At 35.3% G+C, this 23,051-nt stretch overlaps 1 protein-coding gene across 1 annotated transcript in view; it reads left to right on the top strand.

Annotated features, from left to right (window-relative positions):
• The window catches only part of LOC311276068 (lysophosphatidylcholine acyltransferase 1), a 52,920-nt gene that overhangs the window by 25,108 nt on the left and 4,761 nt on the right, over window positions 1-23,051 (top strand). The window contains exons 2-10 of the mRNA XM_084385535.1: window positions 6,848-6,987; window positions 9,273-9,487; window positions 15,295-15,407; window positions 16,775-16,835; window positions 17,178-17,236; window positions 18,642-18,676; window positions 18,906-18,960; window positions 19,410-19,492; window positions 22,130-22,255. Coding sequence (XP_084241661.1) covers window positions 6,848-6,987; window positions 9,273-9,487; window positions 15,295-15,407; window positions 16,775-16,835; window positions 17,178-17,236; window positions 18,642-18,676; window positions 18,906-18,960; window positions 19,410-19,492; window positions 22,130-22,255 — 887 coding nt within the window. The remainder of the gene's footprint in view (window positions 1-6,847; window positions 6,988-9,272; window positions 9,488-15,294; window positions 15,408-16,774; window positions 16,836-17,177; window positions 17,237-18,641; window positions 18,677-18,905; window positions 18,961-19,409; window positions 19,493-22,129; window positions 22,256-23,051) is intronic.

Here is a 23,051-nt window from a genome sequence, read left to right on the forward strand (position 1 = left end):
CATTTGGTAACTATTTGCTCCAGTAATATCAGTTAGTCAGATCAAGTTTAGTCTGTTAGTACAGTGGTTCACAAAGTGTGGGGCGTGCCACAAGGATACTGCAGCTAGATTTTTATTTTATACTAGATTTTTTTAAAGGTTTAAAGGGGGGCGCGACGAAAAAAGTTGGAGAACCACTGTGTTAATAAGTCAAGTTTGTCGTCATACATTTTTCCTAACGTTACCTCATCGAACTTTTACCACCCTGTTGTTAAGCTGAGGATGAACCGTTGAACCATATTATACTCGGATTATCAATTTTAAAACATTTTGCAAATGTTTTTTTTTTTTTTACAAAGCAGGGTATGCAAAATGCTGCCTCTGCTGGAAAGACAGAAGAAATAAACAGTTTGACCATCAAGTTGTGACTGGTGTTCCAAAAAGTTTTAAGTGGTATTAATATTGTGCTTTTTTTGTTTTGTTTTTTACTTGAAGCAAATGTTGTCTCTTCCCTTTATTTTCTTGTCAGAGTGCACCAGAGTGCTTCATTGTTAAATTCACAAAAATGTCCTTCTGTGGGAGGATGCCCCCAGACCACACCACCAGTGTGTCCTTGAGCAAGGTAAGCAACTCCAGGTTGCTCCTGGGGGATTGTCCCTGTAATAAGTCAACTGTAAGTCGCTTTGGTTAAAAGCATCTGCCAAATGCATAAATGTAAATGTGATTTTTGTAAATCCTCTTTTGAAAGTGTCTCGGGTTCAAACACTCAATAAAGCTGATTGTTTCTTAAAGTTTATTTCTTCAAGGTACTACTATAATAGAAAAACATACATTCATACAATTTCTATTTGGGGGGCTTAAAGGGTTAGTTGACCCAAACATGTCAATTCAGTCATTATTTACTCACCTTGACGCTGTTCAATCCCTGTGTTTTTTTTTCTGAACACAAAAGGCTTTCTGTTCATACAATATCAGTCAATGGAGCCTGACTTCCAGAAGCTTCATTGCATTGTTTGAGGATGCTTTTGAAGCTTCTGAAAGTCGGACATTGTATGAACAGAAAATGCAGCGAATGCTTAGAAATCAAGAATCATAAAAGTGCTGTAATAACTCTTGTTTGAAATTACAATAATTAAAATAAACTACAACTTAAGATTTCTGTAGTATACTCACTCAAAGCCTTTGATGGCAGCATTTCGCTTCATTAGCCGGATCTGTCCGGATCTGTCCCTGTAACATCCTAACAAGATTCATTCATGTTACCTCTGTGATTTATGTGCTCAATTTAAATGCTGAGGTAGTTGCTGATGTGTTAACTCACTTTTTATCCAACACAAATTCCTCAGTTTATCAACAGTACTAATGGACAAATCAAATAGATAACTTATGTTTAGCTATTTTATGTAGATTTGTTTATTTACATTACTTGCATTCATGTAATGTAAATGGTGTTGACAACAGTGAATTCTAGTTCATAATAGTACACATACATACATCACTCACTCAGATGTCCATTTCATCTTGTGATGTGCTCATCTGTAATACTTAATCGAAGATGTTCCTGTCAGATGTTAAACAGACATTTTAGTAAGTGTCTTTAAGATGTACATGTGCTTACTGGAGCTCCCCTCTTAGCTATACATAATAAAAACGTGTTTTTACAGCAAAATCACAAATATACTACACTATCCAGCGTCTTAACACCTTCGACAATTCGACAGTTTACTCTACAGTAGTTCAACAAATGCGATTTTTAGCACAAGGAACTGTTTTTGGTTTTTAATACTCGCATTTGAAAACACCAGCAGCATCGCTGTTCTCATCCATGTTCGATTATGACGTATCCTCTCCTGTGGCCTCCTGGGAAGGCTGGGATAGAAAAGTATCCATTGATGAGCACTTCAGAATCTGGGTGGAATCAGTAAGCCCATCCAGGAATTTCTCACCTACTGTTTTACGAATTTCTTGTCTCGGACATACTACTCTTTTCACGTACTGTTTTCTCTTACTAGTAGGTAAGTAGGCATATTCGGATGCAACATTAGCATAGGCACGTTCAAATCTTGCTAGAAATGGTACAACACCCAGGTATTTCTCGCCTACGGTTTTATGAATACTAAGGATTCAGACATACTATTCGTTCACCTACTGCTTTTTGCCTACTATATAGTAGGGAAGTATGCGGTCAGTCAAATGCTTCGTTCCTGGATGAATCAGCGATTTGAATGAATCAGTTGAAACTCAATGACTCCTTAACAGTGACTTGCTGTCACCTTCTGGCAGTTTTAATTCCACATTTAAAGTTTATTTTCATTATTGATGCATTTATAACTGCAGGTTAAATGCATTCATGCCACCTCTGAGCTGCATTAAACAGTCTGTGTTAATGCATCCAAATGCAGCTTCTATTTCCTCTGCATTACAAAGATTCATTTTGTTGATACAGATTTCATTTGATTGGTAACAGCCCTATTGTGTCTTTTTATTCTAACTGAATTGATTGATTAAATGTAAGAATTTGACACAGAAGATGATGCATTTAATTAGGTTAAAATTGCTTTTATAAAGGTAAAAATGCCCATAAAGGGTGAAAATCTATTTAAACTTGTTGGAAAAGGTAATTGCTGTCACTGTTGCGAAATACCATGATATAATTTTTTTTTGTTAATATCGCACACCCCTAAATGACGTCACAAATCCCACAATATCCAAACAAGTCGTTTTTGGAGCTTGATTAAATAAATGCTTTGTTTATAATGAGGAGGATGTCTTAAACTATGAAACTTGTAGGATGTTTTAATGGTACAAATACCTCTTATGTCAAGATATCAAAGCAAATTTGATAATGATTATTTTCCATCCTCACTATGAACTGTAGGCCAGAAACATACTTGAAATATGTGTGTGAACGCAGTCGTGAGTGCTTGGTCAATGCGTTGTCTTGCTTGCCATACCTCACGTGTGCTCTTGTCTTGAACTGGTGTGATGAAGGGATGCTCATAATTAACCGCTAACTGACAGTAACAATTTTGACTGACTAATACTATCGATGTATTGCTTTAAAAGTAGCCTACTTTGAAGATAGTTCATCCAAAAATGAAAATTATGTCATCATTTACTCACCCTCAAGTTGTTCCAAACCTGTATGAGTTTCTTTCTTCTGTTGAACACATAAGAAGAAATTTTAAAGAATGTTGGTAATCAAACAGTTGACAGTAGCCATTGAAACTGAATCAAAAACTGGTGTTGGGCTCAAGTAGCTTACCTTTCTCATTCAACACGAATTCAAATGTTTCCATATTTGCGATGTATCTATGCTAAATTATTAATTATGTAAACTAGGCTTTGTACTTCTCTTGCATTTCAATTTCCACGTAAAACATCATCTTTCACGTGCATAAAAATGTGCTTGGCACAACACCACGGTGGGCTGGTGCTCACGCTGAACGGCACAGATTTTACTACGGACTATTTAAATTGAGCAGTGTAACTTTTTATATGGTTGGTTCACTATTTTATTTTGATAATGAACTGGCGGCAATGTCATGTTAGCAATACTAGAACTGATTTTGTGTGTGTGTGTGTGTGTGTGTGTGTGTGTGTGTGTGTGTGTGTGTGTGTGTGTGTTTGTGTGCGTGCGCATGAGGCGTCTGCATGATCACTCGAATCCTTGCGGGAAGTGAATCAATCAAAACTAACTTTAGCTGGACAATAACTTTATCCTAGAGCTGCTGTAAAGCCAAAACAATCTTTGTTACTTTAATGTCCTGTTATCACTGTAAAACCGCTTTGAAACAATCTATGTTGTTAAAAGCGCTATATAAATGAAAGTGACTTGACTTGACTTGACTTGAATAGTTTCCTTATTACAGTGGAAACAACTTAAAATACTCTGTCATTTATGGTCATACAGTTAAGAGTAAGACATCATTAGAAACTGTAAAGTTACATTTTATTTGCGTACACACAATTAAAATAAAATATTGCGTTTTTTTTTGTAAAATAAAGAAGAAAGCAAACAACAGGATGCAGCTTTCTGCAGTCTCGATTTCCTTTCCGGTAACTTAATTTTGTCGTGCATCACAAAATTGAACCATAACTACTACTTGTCGAACTGTTTTTTTTTTCTTCCGTTTGGTTAATCTGTTAAATATATTTAGCATGTTATTTACTTTTAAATATATATTTTCTTTTCTTTTTTTAGCACACAGAAGTGCTGCAGTTCCGTGATGTGGCGATGAATCCTAATTTTCTGTTGTTTATGCTGCTATTTGCACACGTATCAAAACCTCTGGAAAACAAATGGTGGTATTTTTAATTGGTCACTGACATGTATCCATTCTATTTTAATTTAATTAATTTCAAAAGTCACATGAAAAAGTTGTCTCATATTGTAAAATTTTATTTAAAGAATTTTAAGTACATTAGGCCATTTTTTGACAGTCGGTGCTGCCAGGTTGTATTTACATTCAATTATTTTTTCACATATTGAGTATTGTTTTAATAGTTGGTCATTCATAGGTGACAACTTTTAAGTTAATATAATTGCTGTATAAGAAGGTGATAAAAGTGTTGGATAAAAAAAAAAAATATATATATATATATATATAGTTTTATATTATTATTGAGAATTAACATTTTTAAAAACTTTAAATATGCTTGTTTTATTTATAAGGTCTGGCATGGGCTTGTTCCACCCCCATTAAATGAATTTATAAAACAGAGGACAGATTTGGTATTGGTACTAGGTCTATCATTAGAAGGGATTGTGAGGTGCCATATAGGCGAACATCTTTTTGACAAAAGTGTTATCTGTAATAGGGAGTAAATATTGGAATAGTTTACTGCAGTCAATAATGCAATGTTCTACTTATAACACTTTTAAATATCATCTGAAAAAGTGGCTTATGACGAATCAGTTGTGTAAACATTATACTTAGAATTTGAATAATGTGTTTGGGGTATCTGTCTCTTTGTTGGTGTTGTGTGTGTGTGTGTGTGTATTGCTAAGTATCTGTTCTTGTGTGTATCTGCCTAGGGACTGCGGATGTAAATTAGCAATGTTGCTATAATCCGGCTTGTTTACATTTTGTATTTTATTCTAATGTTCATTAACATGCTTTGTCCCTATTAAATGAAGTAAAAAAAAAAAAAAAAAAAAGAATCTAATTTAACATAATCTTGTCGGTCAGTGGTTAATGATCGGTTAACAAGCATTGGTTGTTGGTTATAAAAAAATAAAAAAATGAACATCCCTATTAGGGTTGCAAAATTCTGGGAATTTTCAAAGATGGAAACTTTCCATGGGAATTAATGGGAATTTAAGGGAATTAACAGGAATTTATGGGAATAAACGGGAATAAACTGGGAATTTTCAAAGTTGAGGGTTGGCTCTTCATAGGGAACTTAAATACAGTTGAGGAAAGTATATTTTAGCATAATCTTGACTAAAACAAACAGATGCCATTCAAATACACTTGAATATCCATGCCATTCCTCAATCACATGCACATAGCTCACTGCTTACTGCATGGCTATTGAGACCACACCCCCTGCTGGCACTTTGCATGCCTCCATCACATGTACAGAAGCCCAAAGCACAAGACTATTGAAGGCACACATTTGAGCCTGTGGACTAAACAAAGTGAAGTAAGTTTTGATGATATTATGGGGAAATATATTTATTAAATGTTTAAATTGCAAATATCACATACAAATGTATTCATCTAGTAGATAGCAAGCTGAAAAGTTAGATGCTAAATAAGCTAGCATAACTTTATTTACCACATAAGTAGGGCTGGGCGGTATGACGGTATATATCGTTACCATGGAAGAAAATGTCAACCGTAACAGATTTTTTTTATTCCGTGTATACCGCAACATGTAAATAAGTAGGCGTGGTTAACTCACGTGCAGCGTGCGTGAGACTGAGACACTGATATTTGTCAAAGAAACATGAAGAATGACCAAGAGGATCCGCAAAAATTATTACGTTTTCAAAATTAACGTGATATTTTCGGGGGGGAAGGTGCAGAAGTCAACTAGAGCAGTGCAGCACACTGAAAGTTTAGAGAGACGCACATGCTCGCAACGGGGCTTACTTGACAACAAGTTCATATATCAATATTCTAACGAATAGAAATAACCTTAAATAATGTATCTATCTGTCTCTTATGTGTACAGTTACTTTCAGAGTGGACGCGCAAGCGGTTGCCGTGGTAATGAATATTTCCAAAATTCCCCAGCTTAACTTCCCATGGAAATTTACTGGAAACTTTCCGGAAATTTACCGGAAATTTTCCGCCCCTTTGCAACCCTAATCCCTATTCTGGTGGTAACTAACCAAGTACTTGAGACATGTTTGTCAGTATGCTCTCGTTTCACTCTGAACAGTTTTGAGCTCTGAAACTTTCATGTTTTCATAGTATAATGTATTGAAGCCCTTTTCCACCACATTACAAAAACATACTTGTCACATTTATGATTTACAAAAGATGAAAAGGAATTATCAAGTATGTCATAATTTTTACTTTTAAGTTGAAATTACTTAAAGTTGAAACTGAAATTAAAAACTTGAAATTGACAATCACAATTTTTTTTTTTTTTTTACTCGTAATTGATTTAGTATGCCATAGTTTTGATGTGATTTCATAATTTTGAGTTTGTCATAATTATAACTTAGTAGGCTATGTCATAATTATGTTTTCACTCGTATAATTTGTGTTGGAAATGGGCTTCTATAAAAATCAACTCTGTTATATGAAGATCTGACCGCTGTGAGCCTTTAACAGGCAACGTGACCCATTTCTCTGCTGTTTAGAAATGGTTCCTTTAAAAGGTTTGTGTGTGTGTGTCATTTTCTCTGCAGATTGGTTTGATGACCGTGACGGTGTTCCCCATCCGGCTCTTTATAGCGGCGTTCATGATGCTGTTGGCCTGGCCGTTTGCCTTTATCGCGTCCGTGGGCCGCTCCGAGACAACAGTGGAGCCGCAGTGCTTATGGAGAAAGTAAAGACCTCCTCTCCTTTATTTCAAATCACAGATAGACACTACAGCGAGAACAACTGAAGACAAACAGCTACAGCGTTTGCGTAGTTATTACTAATTCAGAATTGAAAACACACTCTTTGTATATTTCCTTCTCTTATCTTGCTGTAGTGTTTATGATTTGTTTGTGGTGAGATGAATTTGACTTCATATCCTCTATTTCATAAATCAGGAAGTTGATGTCCAGTACACAAGAGATGCAGCATAACACAATCGCAGCAAGCAGCTTCTCTGTTTCTGCTCCGCCGAATGCTAGTGCCAAAAAAGTGTTTTTCAAATTAGTGTGAATGCATGTCTTCTTTAATAATTATTACACCATTGTTCAAAAGTTCGGGCTTGGTAAGATGTTTTTCAATTAAGTCTCTTATACTGGCCAAGGCTACATTTATTTGATCAGAAATATACAGTGAAACCAGTAATATTGTGAAATATTATAAAAAATTTAAACAATTGTTATATGCCAATATATTGAAAAAATTAAATGTATTCCAGTGATCAGAGCTGAATTTTCAGCATCATTACTCCAGTCTACAGTGTCACATGATGCTTCAGAAATCATTCTAATATGCTGATTTGCTGCTCAAGAAACAAATATTATTATTAATATTGAAAACAGTTGTTCTGCTTCATATTTTTGTGGAAACTGGTACATTTTATTTTTCAGAATTCGTTGATTTATGTAAAGTTCAAAAGAACGATGTTTATTTGAAATATAACTTTTATTCAGCAAGGATGCATTAAATTAATCAAAAGTGACAGTAAAGATATTTATAATTATTAAAAATGAATTATTAATTTATTTAATGTCTCTTTGATCGATTTAATGCATCCTTGCTGAATAAAAGTATTAATATCTGCTTACTAACCCCAAATCTTTGAACAGAAGTGTATATATGCTTGAATCGGTGTGTAATGCCGATATGAGGCACAGTCACATAGACCTTATGTCACACTGAGCCTCAATGACACACACACACACACACACACACACACACACACATGCTGTTGTCTTTTCAATGGCTATTTCAAGATGCCCACTGGGAAACATCCTCTTTCTGTACAGTAGATCCAGCATCTAATTAAACACTCTTTTTAGAGATGCTAATTACGTCCAGCAATGTTAATAACTACTAATAACCTCACTTGACCTCTAATTAATGAAGCGGTTGTGTCTTATTGAGCTGTGAGATGGTTAAGCACCCTCCTGTGGGCAGATCCTGAATCAGTAATGCTTTCCATTGCCCCTCAGATTGGGCTCACAGGTGTCTGAGCGTGTGCCCGTCTGCACTGCAATATAATGTTTGCTCCCCATTTAAACGTGGTATTATATAGTGATCAATAGTGATTGAGCACTCAAACCACATTCATAGGAAGTCAGGGATGCATGTGTACTGTGCATGCTATGATGCACTAGTGTTGTGTGGCTCATGATCATTGTGCCTCAAGCCTTTGAACTTTGCCTGACATATTCGAGAGAGCCTGATGTCTGTAGTTAAGGAACTCAACTGTATAGATTAGCTCTTCATGACATATCGAAATAAAGTCAATATCATCATATGGCTTAGTGCGATTATGAAATTGCAAAGGCTATCATTTAATGAAAAAAATAAATGCACTGCTTCGTAATGCGTATTTCAGTGGCATGTGGCACTGTGTTAATTTACATGTGAGCAGCTTATAATACAATCTTCTGCATCATTTACAGTCATCATTTCATCATTTCTAGTTTGAGTTCCTTAACTTAACTATTTTACTAGAATAAAATATATATATATAATATTGTGTGAACTAAAAGTGCTTTCACTTCTGCAAAATGCAGAGTGTATTTTAAAAGAAACCAATATTAGGTCTGTATTCCAAAGCATTCATGAACTTCAATCATTAAAGTTCAGATCTATGCTCAAAAAGAGGGGTGACCGTTAACAGGTTAATAAGTCAAAACAAAAATCATAATAGGTTCAAAAACAGTGGGAATGTGGCCTATGAACTCAAGTGGGAAAAGTTTTCCAAATAGAGCTATTTAAGTCATGTCACAATGTATATTGCAGAAGAACAAAATATCACAGTCATTTTTTCCCCAGTGTGGTGTAGACCTACAGTAGCATACATAACAGCAGTTCACATACAGCTCACTTATGTTCAGACAACACTCGCACTAATGAAACGAATCCACCTTCATGTTCCCAAACCTTTCGTCTGAATGACGCTGCATGTGGTCTGATCTCAGACTCGCTCTTCTTCTGTAGGGTGGTGGACCTGGTGCTGAGGATCCTCATGCGGGTCATGTGGTTCGCGGGCGGCTTCCACTGGATCAGTGTTAAAGGCAGAAGGGCTCTGCCCACCGAAGCGCCCATCCTCACCCTCGGCCCTCACTCGTCATATTTCGACGCTATTCCCGTCACCATGACCATGGCGTCGATTGTGATGAAAGCCGAGAGCAAAGACATTCCAGTGTGGGGAAGTAAGTGTGCATAAAAATCTGTTATTTTAAAGGCAGTGAAACAAAAAAAGGACAGAAACACTTTTCTCATTCATTCAGCCTGTTCTCATTATCATTGTCAACTAGAGTTTATTGACTTGTCAATGTTGTCCTTTTATAAAAGGCGTTATGAACTATTTTTTTCGGAAAGTAAATAATAAATACTATATAAATTATATCTAAATTAGTGGTCAACTGATTTAATTAGGTTTTTTTATTTTATTTTTTTTATTTTTTTTACACCTTTATTTAACTAGGTGAGCACGTAGAGACACGTTCTCAATTGAAACGGCGACCTGGCCAAGATAAAGCGAGGTGCAAGATAACAAATAGTTCCACATGAAATTACACAAATTACACATTAAATACACAAGGAAATGAAATTATAAATAAAATACAAGTTTTCTGAACAATAGAATAAACAGTGTCGATATATAAACAATCAGTGCAACATAATCTATAATAAAGGGATCAAGTTGTTATTTAAAATAGCAAGGCAACTACATAAGTAGTATATGATACTGGGCATAATTGTGCAAATAGCATACAACACATAAGATAATGTGCAGGACAGTGCAAGCAGGGTACCAAAGAACAAAAGGCACTAGAGCAGAGGTAAATTGAGTGTGAAATTATAGGAAGGGGGGTCAACATGTGCAACGAACAGGCAGAAGCTCTGATAGTCGTGCTTTAAAGGAAGTGAGAGAGATGGTGTTCTCAAGTTTCAGAGTCTTTTGTAACTCATTCCAGTCGCATGCAGCTGCAAACTGGAAGGAGCTACGGCTGAAGGAAGTATTTGCTTTTGGGATTACTAGGGAGATGTACCTGCTAGAGCGCAGGTTACGGACGGGTAGGCAATGGTGAGGAGAGAGTTCAGATACAGAGGGGTTTTGCGTAGAATTGATTTATATATAAGATGGTACCAGTGGGTCAGGAGTCGAGTATATAGAGAGGGCCAGCCCACTAATTCATATAGGTCGCAATGGTGTGTGTTAAAAGGGGCATTGGTGACAAAACGGATGGCACTGTTGTAGACCACATCTAACCTTTTCAGAAGAGTTCTATAAATGACATCGCCAAAATCTATTATTGGTAGGACAGTCATTCTTACCAGCGTATGTTTGGCAGCATAAGTGAAAGAGGCTTTGTTTTCGGAATAAGAAGCCAATTCTAGATTTAATTCTGGATTGAAGCTCGTTAATATGGAACTGAAAGGAAAGTGAATTATCTAACCAGATACCTAGGTATTTGTAGGTGTTCACATAATCTAGTCTAGATCCATCCAGAGTCAAAATACTAGTCAAGTTGGCGGGTACGGGCAGCGTGCGATTGAACAGCATGCAGTTTTGCTGGAATTTAGGAGCAGCTTAAGTCCCCAGAATGCATGTTGAATTGCATCGAAGCTCTTTTGGAGATTGGTTAGCACAGTGTCCAATGTAGGACCAGATGTGTATAGAATGGTCAAGTCAAGTCAAGTCAAGTATATTTGTATAGCGCTTTTCACAATACAGATTGTATCAAAGCAGCTTCACAGTATTAAATTAAAATAATACAACAAGGTTTGTTTCTAGTGGAATTTATTGATCAAATCAAATTAGATATCCCCAGAATATCCCCAACTGAGCAAGCCAAAGGCAACAGTGGCAAGGAACCGAAAAACTCCATCAAGTGACCTAATAGTGTCCTAAAACTCCATCAGGTGACCCAATGGAGAAAAAAAAACCTTGGGAGAACCCAGGCTCAGTCGGGGGCCAGTTCTCCTCTGGCGTTTATTAACTAGAGGCCGGATTGTAATTTGAACTGTAAGATTAAAAATATTATATTAATGGTGTAATCTGCGTAGAGGTGGATCTGAGAGACATCATTGATATACACAGAGAACAGTATTGGCCTGAGAATCGAACCTTGTGGCACCTATTTAGTTTTTTATGGCCACTATCTTATGGAAAAAAATCAGATGTATGATATCACTCAACTTATTTTAAACACATAAATGAAATTTATATTTATTTTACATAATATTTGCTAAATTAGAAATAAATAATTTAAAAATGGATTATATGGAAAACCTTGATGACAATTATGTAAAATTAAATCTGATTTTTATTTATTTTTTATGGTAACTTCTTGATTCTGTAATCCTACTATAGTATTTTTCATTAAAGAAATTGTTAAAATATTAAATAAAAAGGAAGTCAACACTAACCAACTGTATACTTTTTAGCACATCATTTACTTCCTTTTGTTTAACAGTTATGTCAGATCATTTATTTAGAAACTGAAACTGTAAACTAATGACAATTGAGAAGGGGAGCTCAGGGGCTGGCGTTCTCAGTGCTGTCAAGATAAAAGTCCCGCTTCAGACACATCGGCCAAACAGAAAATCCGATGCCAATATTTAAAACATGCAAAATAGTGGCCTTGGTGATAAATGATGGTTGATCATTAATATAAAATAAATAGTTTATACTCTTAATGATGCTCTGCTGAGGGGACAGTGGAGACGAGCAGCAACAACAAATAGAAGGGCCTCGAGGGATTGCTACTGAAATACACAAGTGCGTGACAAGGCTGCATGATCATAGATGCACTGGTGTCTTTCTCTTCTCAAATACATCGTTGTGTAACAGAGGAAAGAGACTTTAAAGCATTATTTCACCCTAAAAATACTTACCTCATGTTGTTCCCAACCCGTAAGACATTCGTTCATCTTCAAAACACAAATGAAGATCTTTTTAATTAAATCTGAGAGCTGAGAGATTGTTAATGTAAAAATACAAATATTATTTAACAAGGAAAATGTGACAACATTAAGTGTAACTGGGGCATGAATTTACATTTGATTTTTAAAAAATATTTTTATTTATTTTATTATTTGCGTGTTTATGTGCCCGATAGCCGATATTTATTTATTTATTTATTTATTTATTTATTGTTCTATTTCTGTTTTTGACAATTATAACAACAGCATAGAACTGAACAAACTGTTTTATTTAACAATTTTAAAAACTGTAATTTTTGCAATTTCACACCCTCCTTAAATACAAAACAGACTTCTACATCAATAAATAGTCTGAAAGAGTGCAAACAATAATAATATATTACTCACTAAATGTCACTAAAGTGTATTTTTTAAATAAAATCTTTGATAAGGTAAACAAAAAGGTAATGAATATAGCATGTAAAAATTATTCTAAAATTAAAAAAGCATAAAATGTTCTAAACCGCCTGAATAATAATGTATAAAAAAACATTACTTTTTATTTATAACAGCAGCATATAAACAACAGGCAAAATAAATTTACAAAGTCTAATGTTTTCAAATGGAGAACATGCATAAAGACACGGGAGTCTATCAACTCCCCATAAATATAAGCATTCGTTTTAAACTACAGTTCTGAAAGGTTTGTGTTGTTTGATAGGCTAAAGAGTGAATATAATGGAACACGCTGGAATATCCGCAGGAATACGCAAACATTGTGTGGAAAAATAAACAAAACCACAAATAGATAATCGTAATTACCGAGTTCACCTGGCATGTTATCAGAATCATCTCTAGATTATGATATACCTGCTGACAGAGCGCTGTTTTATCATTTATGTAACATATCTCATTTGTGCATTAATGGCTGATATGTTACATAAAGTTTATTAATTAAGGGAGATAAGTTATTTTACCTTTTGAACACCGTTGTTGACGTGAGAGAGTGAGAGCAGTGCTTTAATGGCAGTCTTGCGCGCAATTCTCAAAATGGCCACAAGATAACACCATTTATCGGTGAATCCGATTTTTAAAAAAACGATAGGCTACCTGATTATGGGAAAATGATATATCGGTTGATCTCTAAAAACAACTGCAACGTTTAGAAGGGTTAGTCACATTTAAACATGGCACAGGCATCATCTTTGTGTGCTGATACTCTATATATGATGCACATTTGAGAGCATGTGCGGACCGTGCAATTTGTGGCCGGGCAATTAGATGAAGCTGGTTAGTGCATGCTAATTTTGGTGTAGGCGTTAAGTCCCTGATCAGCCGGGGCGGCTCTTAGTCGCATGCTGCAGCTTAATCCCTCGATAGTGATCTCCGTCCATATCTGCTCTCCCACTCAGCAGTGATCTCAATCATCATCATCATCATCATCATCATCAGCTCTTCCTCCACACACCTCCAGAGCTCACGCTCCTGTTCCCTGCAGTGCTGCTGTAGACTGAAGTTCCTTCTGACGAGGAGTTTCAGCAGCACTGTAAGGAAGTGAAAGAGAAAGCTTAGAGTGTGACTGTGACGTCTCAACAGAACTGAACAGAGAGAAGCAAAGAAAAAGCTACGATTAATAAAACAAATGTCATGAATTTATTTACACTACCGTGCAAAAGTTTGGAATAATTAACTAAGATTTGAATGTTTTTGAAAAATCTCTTATGCTCAAGTCTGCATGTAATTGATAGAAAATGCAGTAAAAAAAAAGCAGTTTTCTATCTGAATATATTTTAAAATGTAATTTATTCCTGTAATGCAATGCTGAATTTTCAGCATCATCATTACTCCAGTCTTCAGTGTCACATGGTTATTCAGAAATCATTCTAATATGCTGATTTGCTGCTCAAGAATCATTTCTGATTATTATCAATGTTGAAAATAGTTGTGCTGCTTCATATTTTTGTGGAAAATGTGATACATTTTTCAGAACTTGTATTATACTTTCTCATTTACTGTCAACATTCAGCAAATACGCATTTATATAATTTAAACAAATCTTTGAATATCTAATAAACATTGCATTTCACAAACCGCGCAGACTTGGTCGAATCCAGCTGTCAGATATTCTGAAGTGTGCATTTGTAGCCTGCATGAACGTGTTCCTTTGTTTGTCAGTCCGTGTGAACAGGAGAGTTCAGTTTCACTAAACGCACGATCGACAGACTTAAAATCCTTGATTTTAAACAGTTCAGTTTTTACTATAAGTAAAATTAGTGTTACCTTGTCTTCATTTGAAAAAAAAATATGATTCCAGGTGCGCACAATTTACCAGATTACTGAGTGCTCTGTTGGTTACAGTGTTTACTTCCTTTTGTTCATATTTTTTCCAACAATATTTTTTTTTGATTTGTGGAAAAATACTGTAATACGATTACAGAATCAAGAAGTTGCCATCTAATTTAGAGATTTCTTTATTTTTTTTATTAATTTTCAAATTATTTATTTCTAATTACTTAAATATGAATTAAAATATATACAGTATGTGTATATTTATATATCGGCATCTGCATCGGCCATCAAAAAAACAATATTGGTTGACCACTAATGTAATAAAATCTAAAGTTTGTAAACCATAAAGATGACAGTTAAGCATATGCAATTCCACACAGCTTGATGTGGAAACATTTCATTTTAGTCTTAAATGAATGTATTTCATTAATTACATGAACATCAAGATATTCATAACAGCCCTAAAAAACATTTTTCTTTATGCAAAATTTCACTTATATGAAACCTTTGGGGTGGAAAATGACACCAAGCTTTCATCCTGTAATGGGAAACACAATCTTTCTTTCTCTCTGCTTATTATGCTCAATCTTGACCATTTTGGTGAGATTCACCCGGTAACACTGTCCTCAATGTGTCATTGAATCAGATCCTGCAATCAAGCAGCTCATTAAAAATAGCTCCTCACCTTTAAAAAACCTTTGTACAGCCATCGCACCAGGGCAGATGAGTTTTTACAGCATTGCGTGACCTTCTGAACCTGTGCATGTGACCCATGTGATCATATCTCTCCCTCCTCCAGCTCTGATCAAATTCATCCGGCCTGTGTTTGTGTCGCGATCAGATCAGGACTCCAGACGGAAGACGGTGGAAGAGATCAAGAGAAGAGCTCATTCAGGAGGAGAGTGGCCTCAGGTATGACCACCAGGGTTTGAAATTAACTTTTTTACCCACCGGCCAATTTGGCTACTACATTTTAAATTTATCTGCCATTCAGAACTTCTACTAGCCAAAAAAAATTAAATAATAATAAACCAGATTAACTATGTCACAGCTATATATATATATATATATAATTTCTTATTCAAACAAAATCCTGTCATCCAGCCATCTCCTCCCTTCTTCTTTCATCCTCATCACCGAAAATGTATTTTATGTGGACATATCAATACAGTACAAACAACATTTTAAAAAAGTAGGATGATGGAAAATAATACTGTCTTTTCTGTTAACCAAATGCTTTTTAATCTTCGCTTTTGCTTCAATGCAAATTAACAAGCGCGCCGTTCTTTTGTTGTGTAGTGACGGGAATGTTCAAGTAAGCCAGATGCGCTGTATTTAATACATCATGATGACTCGCGAGTTGAGTATTTGTGCTAAATCTGCGCAGATTTGGCTTATACAAAATTTAAACAAATTCCCCAGCAAAGTGAGTAAACATAATGAGTAACATGCCAAATTGGCTCGTGATTTGACAGCGTTACCCGCCACAGTTGATTTTTACCCGCATTTGGCGGGTGTTAGTTTAAAACCCTGATGACCACCAACTCTCAATCAGCCTGGTTTGGTACAATATTTCCCAAAGAGAGTCGGTGAGACCTGGGGGCGTACGATATATTGTATATCATCTACGATTATATTGTGATTGTTTTTTTGATGATGTGCTATTTGACATTATCAAGCATGTCCCTCATTTTTCAAAAACACATCTAGTGAGTGCACGCATAGTGTTTTTAGTGTCATAGTAGGTTAGACTAGTGAGCTTGCGCATTTAGAGTGCACGCTAAATGTTTTAGACACAAACCAACTAACAGCACGAAACCTCAGATCCATTGATGATACTTACTGATGCTTCTGGTGTTGATTTCCCTCCAAAATGATGTCACTTCCTGCAGGATGATGTCATTAAGGAAAAGTCTTTTGTTAAATGCATTTCACAAAATACTAACATAATGGAAAGTGATCTCGAGGACACAGGGAGAAATAATAAAAATAAAAAACTATCATCAATAAAACAATTTAACACACACATCCACTCGCAGTAAAATGATTTCAGATTTACTCCATGTTCCTTACTCTGTGCTGCTTTGATGTTTTAGAATTGTAAACATTGTGGGTTTAATATTTTAAAGTCATATGATTGGGACATAGTGAGTCTGCATTTCTTTTTAAATCATTTCCCTAAAATGCAGTGAGTAATTGAGAGTTGTCATGTCACACACTGTGATTTAGTGAAATAATGAATGATTGTGGACAGATCAGAAAATCTGCGTGTCTTCCAGATAATGATATTTCCAGAGGGGACGTGCACTAATAGATCCTGTCTGATCACATTCAAACCAGGTGTGTATGTGCTCTTGCTCCCTAATTATCTTTTAAATTCACTCCTGTTTATTCATATTATCCATAATACTGTAAATGTGTTACTATTCTGTAAATATGTCTATTCTTACTTTAACCTAACTGTGTCTTTATACTTCATATTTTTATTCTTTAATTGTATTGTTATGTGTCTTGTATTTTTGTGTGCACTGGAAGCTTCAAACAACAAAATGACTAATCTGTTTTCTAGGGTTTCTGTTCAGTGTCTGTTCTGTGCTAATTTTATGCAAATGCAACCTTTTAGAGCATAACGATTGTGCAGTACAACATGATGTGCTGATGTTGTTTGTATGTGTGATTCAGGAGCGTTCATTCCAGCGGTTCCTGTACAGCCTGTAGTGATCCGCTACCCAAACCAGCTGGTGAGACGTTTGACTTTTTTTCTTGATTCAGTATCTGATATGATCATTTTTGAGTGGAAGCAAAAACATGCTGTTTTCGTCCATGTATCTAAAATGCAACTGAGCCGCTGCTTCCCGCCTCCCTATCCAGAATAGCGCTGTGCCTTTAACTAACGAAACATCTGTTTGGTTTTGATTGTCATCTCTATCGCGGTCACGCTCATGTGACATTGCAGTTCTTCGTCATCATGAATATTTATTATTTGCATGTGTTTTAAAGCCATATCTGTTTAAAATTCTGAGCGCACGCACACAGAAAGCTGGCTGTCAGGCGCCAGACTGTTTGCGCTTAAACTGTCAAATACACACAAAGTTCACATATACACAGTCACTTATGTCTGTGAATGTAAACAGCAGGGAGAGAAAATCACATGTGCATATTAGATCTGTGTATTAAAATGAAAGCAGCGTACTATACTGAACCTACTGTTGAATATGTTGTTAATATGAATCAATTAACAAAAGAAAAAGAAAAAAACAGATATCCACTCTTTATTTGAATAACTTTAGTTGCTTTAATAATAGTACATGTCTTACTTGAATGCTGCTGTTAATGTTCTGGCGAGGAGATGAACATGGCGGACTGTGTACAGCTCATTTAGAGGAAGAGCTAAACTAATAGGGCTGTTCCAATGGGACGTCACATTGGAGCACATTCCTGAATGGCTCATTTTGAGACACTGTTTCAGATTTATGGGGAAAATAACAAAATGAGTGGATGGATTTTAACCACAATTGGGAGGTTGGTTGTGTACACACACTGCAGACACATAATTATGTTCAAAAGCAATATAAAAGTAATTTTGCATTCAAAGGTCCCCTTTAAAGGAGTTGCACGTCCGCACACGTTTGCCATTAAAGTAATAATTCATCCAGTTATGAAAACTGTCATCATGTGCTCACCCTCATGTAGTTTCATACCTCTATGATTTTATTCTGTTTATTCAGTGTGTGGAGCTTCCTGTAAAGCATTTTTATTTAATTTTTTTCTGCTGTGTTGAAGCTTTAGTAATAAAAAAAAAAAGGCAATACTGAGTTTATATCTTACAATTCTGACTTTTTTTCCTCCTCAGAATCTGAAATTTCATCTCGCAATTCTGGATTTGCCCAGATTTCACGACTGCATTAACGTGCAGAATTCTGAAGAAAAAATAGCAGAATCGTGAGATATAAACTCGAAATTGCAAGAATTAAAATTTAATTAAACATTTGGACAATTCAGAATTGGGAGAAAAATAATTATGAGGGGGAAAAAAGTCGCAATTACCTTTTATTTTATTCCACAGTGGAAACGAGCTTTCATAAGGTTAGGTTTCCACTACAGAGCTGTATTTTGATGGATTAATGTTTTTCTTCCCCATGACAGGACACCATTACCTGGACGTGGCAGGGGCCTGGAGCGTAAGTGCCATATATCATACCAGAGGTTTTTATTGAACTGCCTGTGTTATCAGCCTTCGTAGTTGTAGTACTGTATGAAAATGAGTGGTCAAGCTGGATCTGTACTACCAAAGGACCAACACCAGACTAAAATGCAGAACTCTAGAAAAAAACATTGGTATAAAGAAGAAAAATAATAAAATGTTAAACATCAAGAAGCGTCACTAAGTGTAACCTGGTTCTTTTGCAGATTTAAGATCCTGTGGTTGACTCTGTGTCAGTTTCACAATGAGTTTCAGATTGAGGTGAGTCTCTCTCTCTCTCTCTCTCTCTCTCTCTCTCTATATATATATATATCTATATCTATATCTATATATATCTCTTGAGGTCACAGTTCAGTACGGCTTCAGTACAGAAAACTTTTTTCTTTTCTTTTTTTTTATTAAACTGATGGCTTTGTCTTCCTTATTGATTATTCAATTGAGAGTCCTGCAAATTCTCCAGACTCATTCTTTTCATGAAGAAGCCATGAATGCGGTAAAGTGGCTTTAATTATGAGTGGTGTAGAGGGACGAGGTGATGCATGTAAATTCTTCCACTGTCATTATGGGAGTGAAGCGACCTTGTTTTCCGGCTTGAATCGTGCTGGAAGTGAAGCTTGTCGTGAACGTGTTTGGGCTGCGTCTCTGAACCTGGACTTGCACAGACGTGTCTCCAGGAAACTGCTGACTGGTTTTCTATTTCTTTCTCTCAGTATCTGCCCATATACTCGCCCTCAGAGGAGGAGAAGGATAATCCAGCGCTCTTCGCTCACAATGTGCGCCGCTTGATGGCAAAGTAAGATCTGAGCTCTCCTCGTTGTCGATCTGTGTCTGGATTGTCTGTCAACTTAAATGATCTGTTATTAAATTATGTGACCTGTCCACAAGTCTAAGCAAATCGTTTTTTTTTTATTATTATTTAGTTTTAAACAGGCCTTCATGGAAGAATCTCCCCATTTCATATATAGTATAAAGAATATAAACCCTTTTTAGGACCATTGCTACTTATCTTAAGATCTCTGTAAATCAATTAAAGTAATTAATCATGATTAATCTCATAGTATTTGTAGTAGTTTACTCATTACTGCATTCAATTTAATTTAATTATTTAGAAAGCTAAATAATAAGCCCAAATCAAATAAATTCATGCATTAATGGTGTTAAAAGAAATGTCCTCGATGGTATTTAAATAATCATATACATTACATATTTTATATATATATGATATGATGTGTTACATAATTTAAATAATTATTACATTATTTTAATATAACAATTACGGACATGCCCCTAATTGTCATGATGTAATGCAGGGAAAAACAAAGATTTATTATTAAAAGCTTAAGTATTTATGTATGATGGTAGTAATACCTTAATTTATACTGCTTAAATAAAAATCTTTGTTCTGCAGTTACAGTAATCAGATTCAATATTGTGAATACTGCAGATTACATAACTCAAGTCTATGAGATGAGAGGGTACAATGGCCCTCATTTATCATTCTTGCGTAGAAATGGGCGTATATATTGGCGTAAGATTATGCTTACACTCCTCTCATCGCCTGATTTATGAAGCTGTGCGTACCTTTGAAATCCAGGTGTACGCAATACCTGCCCTTGATAAATGCCGCGGTGGAAAACGAGCGTCATTAGAATAACACGCCCTTATATATTCAAGTCTCCGCTTCCCCCACGCCCTCATTTTACGCCATGGACACACGGAAGACGGCAAAGAAGAGAAACTTCTCCGACGTTGGATGAGCAAATGACCTATCACAATGCATTATTTTACAGCATGTGTTTTGAAACAATTAGTATTTAATTTCGTATCACGTCACATGTATTGGGGTGTACAATAATGATGATGATGTGATGTGGAGTACCATTCATTCACATTAATAATTGCATGACAATTTGTAATATTCTTCTTATTATTTATGATTTTTATTATTAATGACGCTTATTGTTATTTAGAAGAAGAATGTCGTTATTATTATTATTTGTATTATTATTATTATTATTATTATTTAAAAGAAGAAGAATGTCATTTTTATTATTTTGTCAGTCTGAATTATTTATTTTTTTTGTCATTGAAAGCCTTTTTATTACTGAACAAAAAAAAGAGGTATACTTTGCCTGGAGTGTTATAAAGTTGTGGATGGTTGTCTTTTTTAAAAAGTCTTTTGTCTTTTATTTTTCGTGTTCGCATTTATGAGGAAAAAAACATTGTTACGTGACAGTTATCCATTACGGACGTGAGCGCTGTGAAAGTGGCATGCTTTAAAACTTTCACAGAGACCTCAAACAGAAAGCACAAAGCCTTTCTTTAAAGCGAATTTCGTTTTGTATTAATTGTATCTTAATTTTAATCAGTGTTTCATTATCCAATTTTCTGGATTTAATAAATAAAAAGTAAATAGCAGAGAAATTAACGGAGGCGCCAGCGCCTGAACTGGATAACGTTAAGCTATCATCCATGAACCGAAACTCAACATATAAGGTAGACTGATCGCCTCACACACCTAAAAAAAATAGAAATATATCTATTATCTACAGAAATCTCTACTTTTAAACAGAACCATTCAAAACTAAATAAAATGATGTAGGCCTAATCTGTATGAAATGTGTATTTCTCTCCGGCGCGTTCACTACTGCGAAGATCGCGAGTCAGACTTCATCTTTGCAGCCGACACAGAAAACCAAATGTTTTTATTGGTTTATTAAGTAGGCCTACAAACAGGCGAGTTATGAAAAATTGAGTGTGAGGGATTTGTTCACTTAACACAAAAAGATCTTGGAATGAGATGGCTAACTGTATAGCCTATCGTTTAGTCCACTGTCTAATTTAGAGATTTTTTTTTTAACCGACTACGGACAACTTTAATCGGTTCATACGGTCAACCATCGGTCAAACGGTCATCGGTTAACATCCCTATGTTGTTGTTTTTTTACAGTGGGTCATAACCTATCATATCTTTTAGTTTGTCAGTGCGTTTTGTGGTGTTAGGAATTGTTTTTCTGCGCATTCCCGCACTCAAAACGTGCGTACACCACCTCCTGAGCTGGCGTAGGATTTGAGCGTGCCGTACGCCAACGTCCATATTGATAAATCTCAAAGTCACCGTGGTTTTGGGTGTACGCCAGGTGTACGCTGGAAATTTGGTGTACGCACTTTTGATAAATGAGGGCCAATGTGTTTAACTGGAGCGTAAACAAAGTAACAAAACATAAAAAGTCCTGGAACAATAAGAAACAAAAACAAAATTATATAGAAGATGTTTTACATGGACAAGAAATGTGACAAAAGAAATGAGATTTACCCTTCTTTTGTGGTTTCTACTGGATCTGTAAAGCAGATCTGAAGAGCATAATGTGTTCCTGAATGAAATGATAGCGGGTGTCTAACACTGATGTGTGTGTGTGTGTGTGTGAAGGGCCCTGCAGGTCCCTGTGACAGACTACTCGTTTGAAGACTGTCAGTTAGCCATGGCTGAGGGTCAGATCAAGCTGCCCGTGGACACGTGTCTGCTGGAGTTTGCTAAACTGGTCCGGAGTCTGGGGTGAGTCTCATTACAGCACTGAACACAAACAAACTATTTATTAAAAGTTTATGAAATATACCTATGAAATTTGAAATTTGAAGTTTGAATTTATCTCAAATTTTGTTTTGTTTTTTTTCTGAGTAATTTCTGTTTTAATGGTTAAATAAATTTTTTGTAATCAAAAAGCATGTCTAATTAATTCAAATCATAAAACTGTTTATTAAAAGTTTATTAAAAGGCCCTAATGAAATCCATTTTATTTATTTTAATTACATTTTATATTTTTAATATTTTTCTGGATTTTGTTTCAATGGTTTAATTAAATTGTAATCATCAAAAACAATCTAATCAATTCAATTTATAAAACTTAATTGAATCATTTTATTTATTTATTTTACAGTAAAAGGCCCCTATGAAAGATTTAATTTTTTTTTTGGAAACACTGGTTATGAAATGAAAGCATTAACAATTTAATTAATCTTTTTCAATGTAATCAAATGAAAATGTAACAATTCCTCGTATTTTTGGCAAAGTGCTGCACAACAGAGATTTACTTTTAAGTTGAAAACATGGAAGAAAATTTGTGATATTCCTTAAAAATTAAGTTTTAAAAAACTTTATTAATATTAATTTTACTGTACAGTAGAAATATATTTCTGTCACAATTTCTTTTTATTTTGTTGGGTTGTAATGAAGAGCTTTGAGTTTGTGCATCTGATGATATCAGTGGCGGCTGCTGGTCTTTCAAAGAGGGGAAGCTCATTTTCGGCCTACATCATAAAAATTGTCCATTTATTTATACGTAAATTCTACG

This window comes from Rutilus rutilus, assembly GCF_951802725.1.
Source record: "Rutilus rutilus genome assembly, chromosome: 17".
NCBI classification, from domain to species: domain Eukaryota; kingdom Metazoa; phylum Chordata; class Actinopteri; order Cypriniformes; family Leuciscidae; genus Rutilus; species Rutilus rutilus.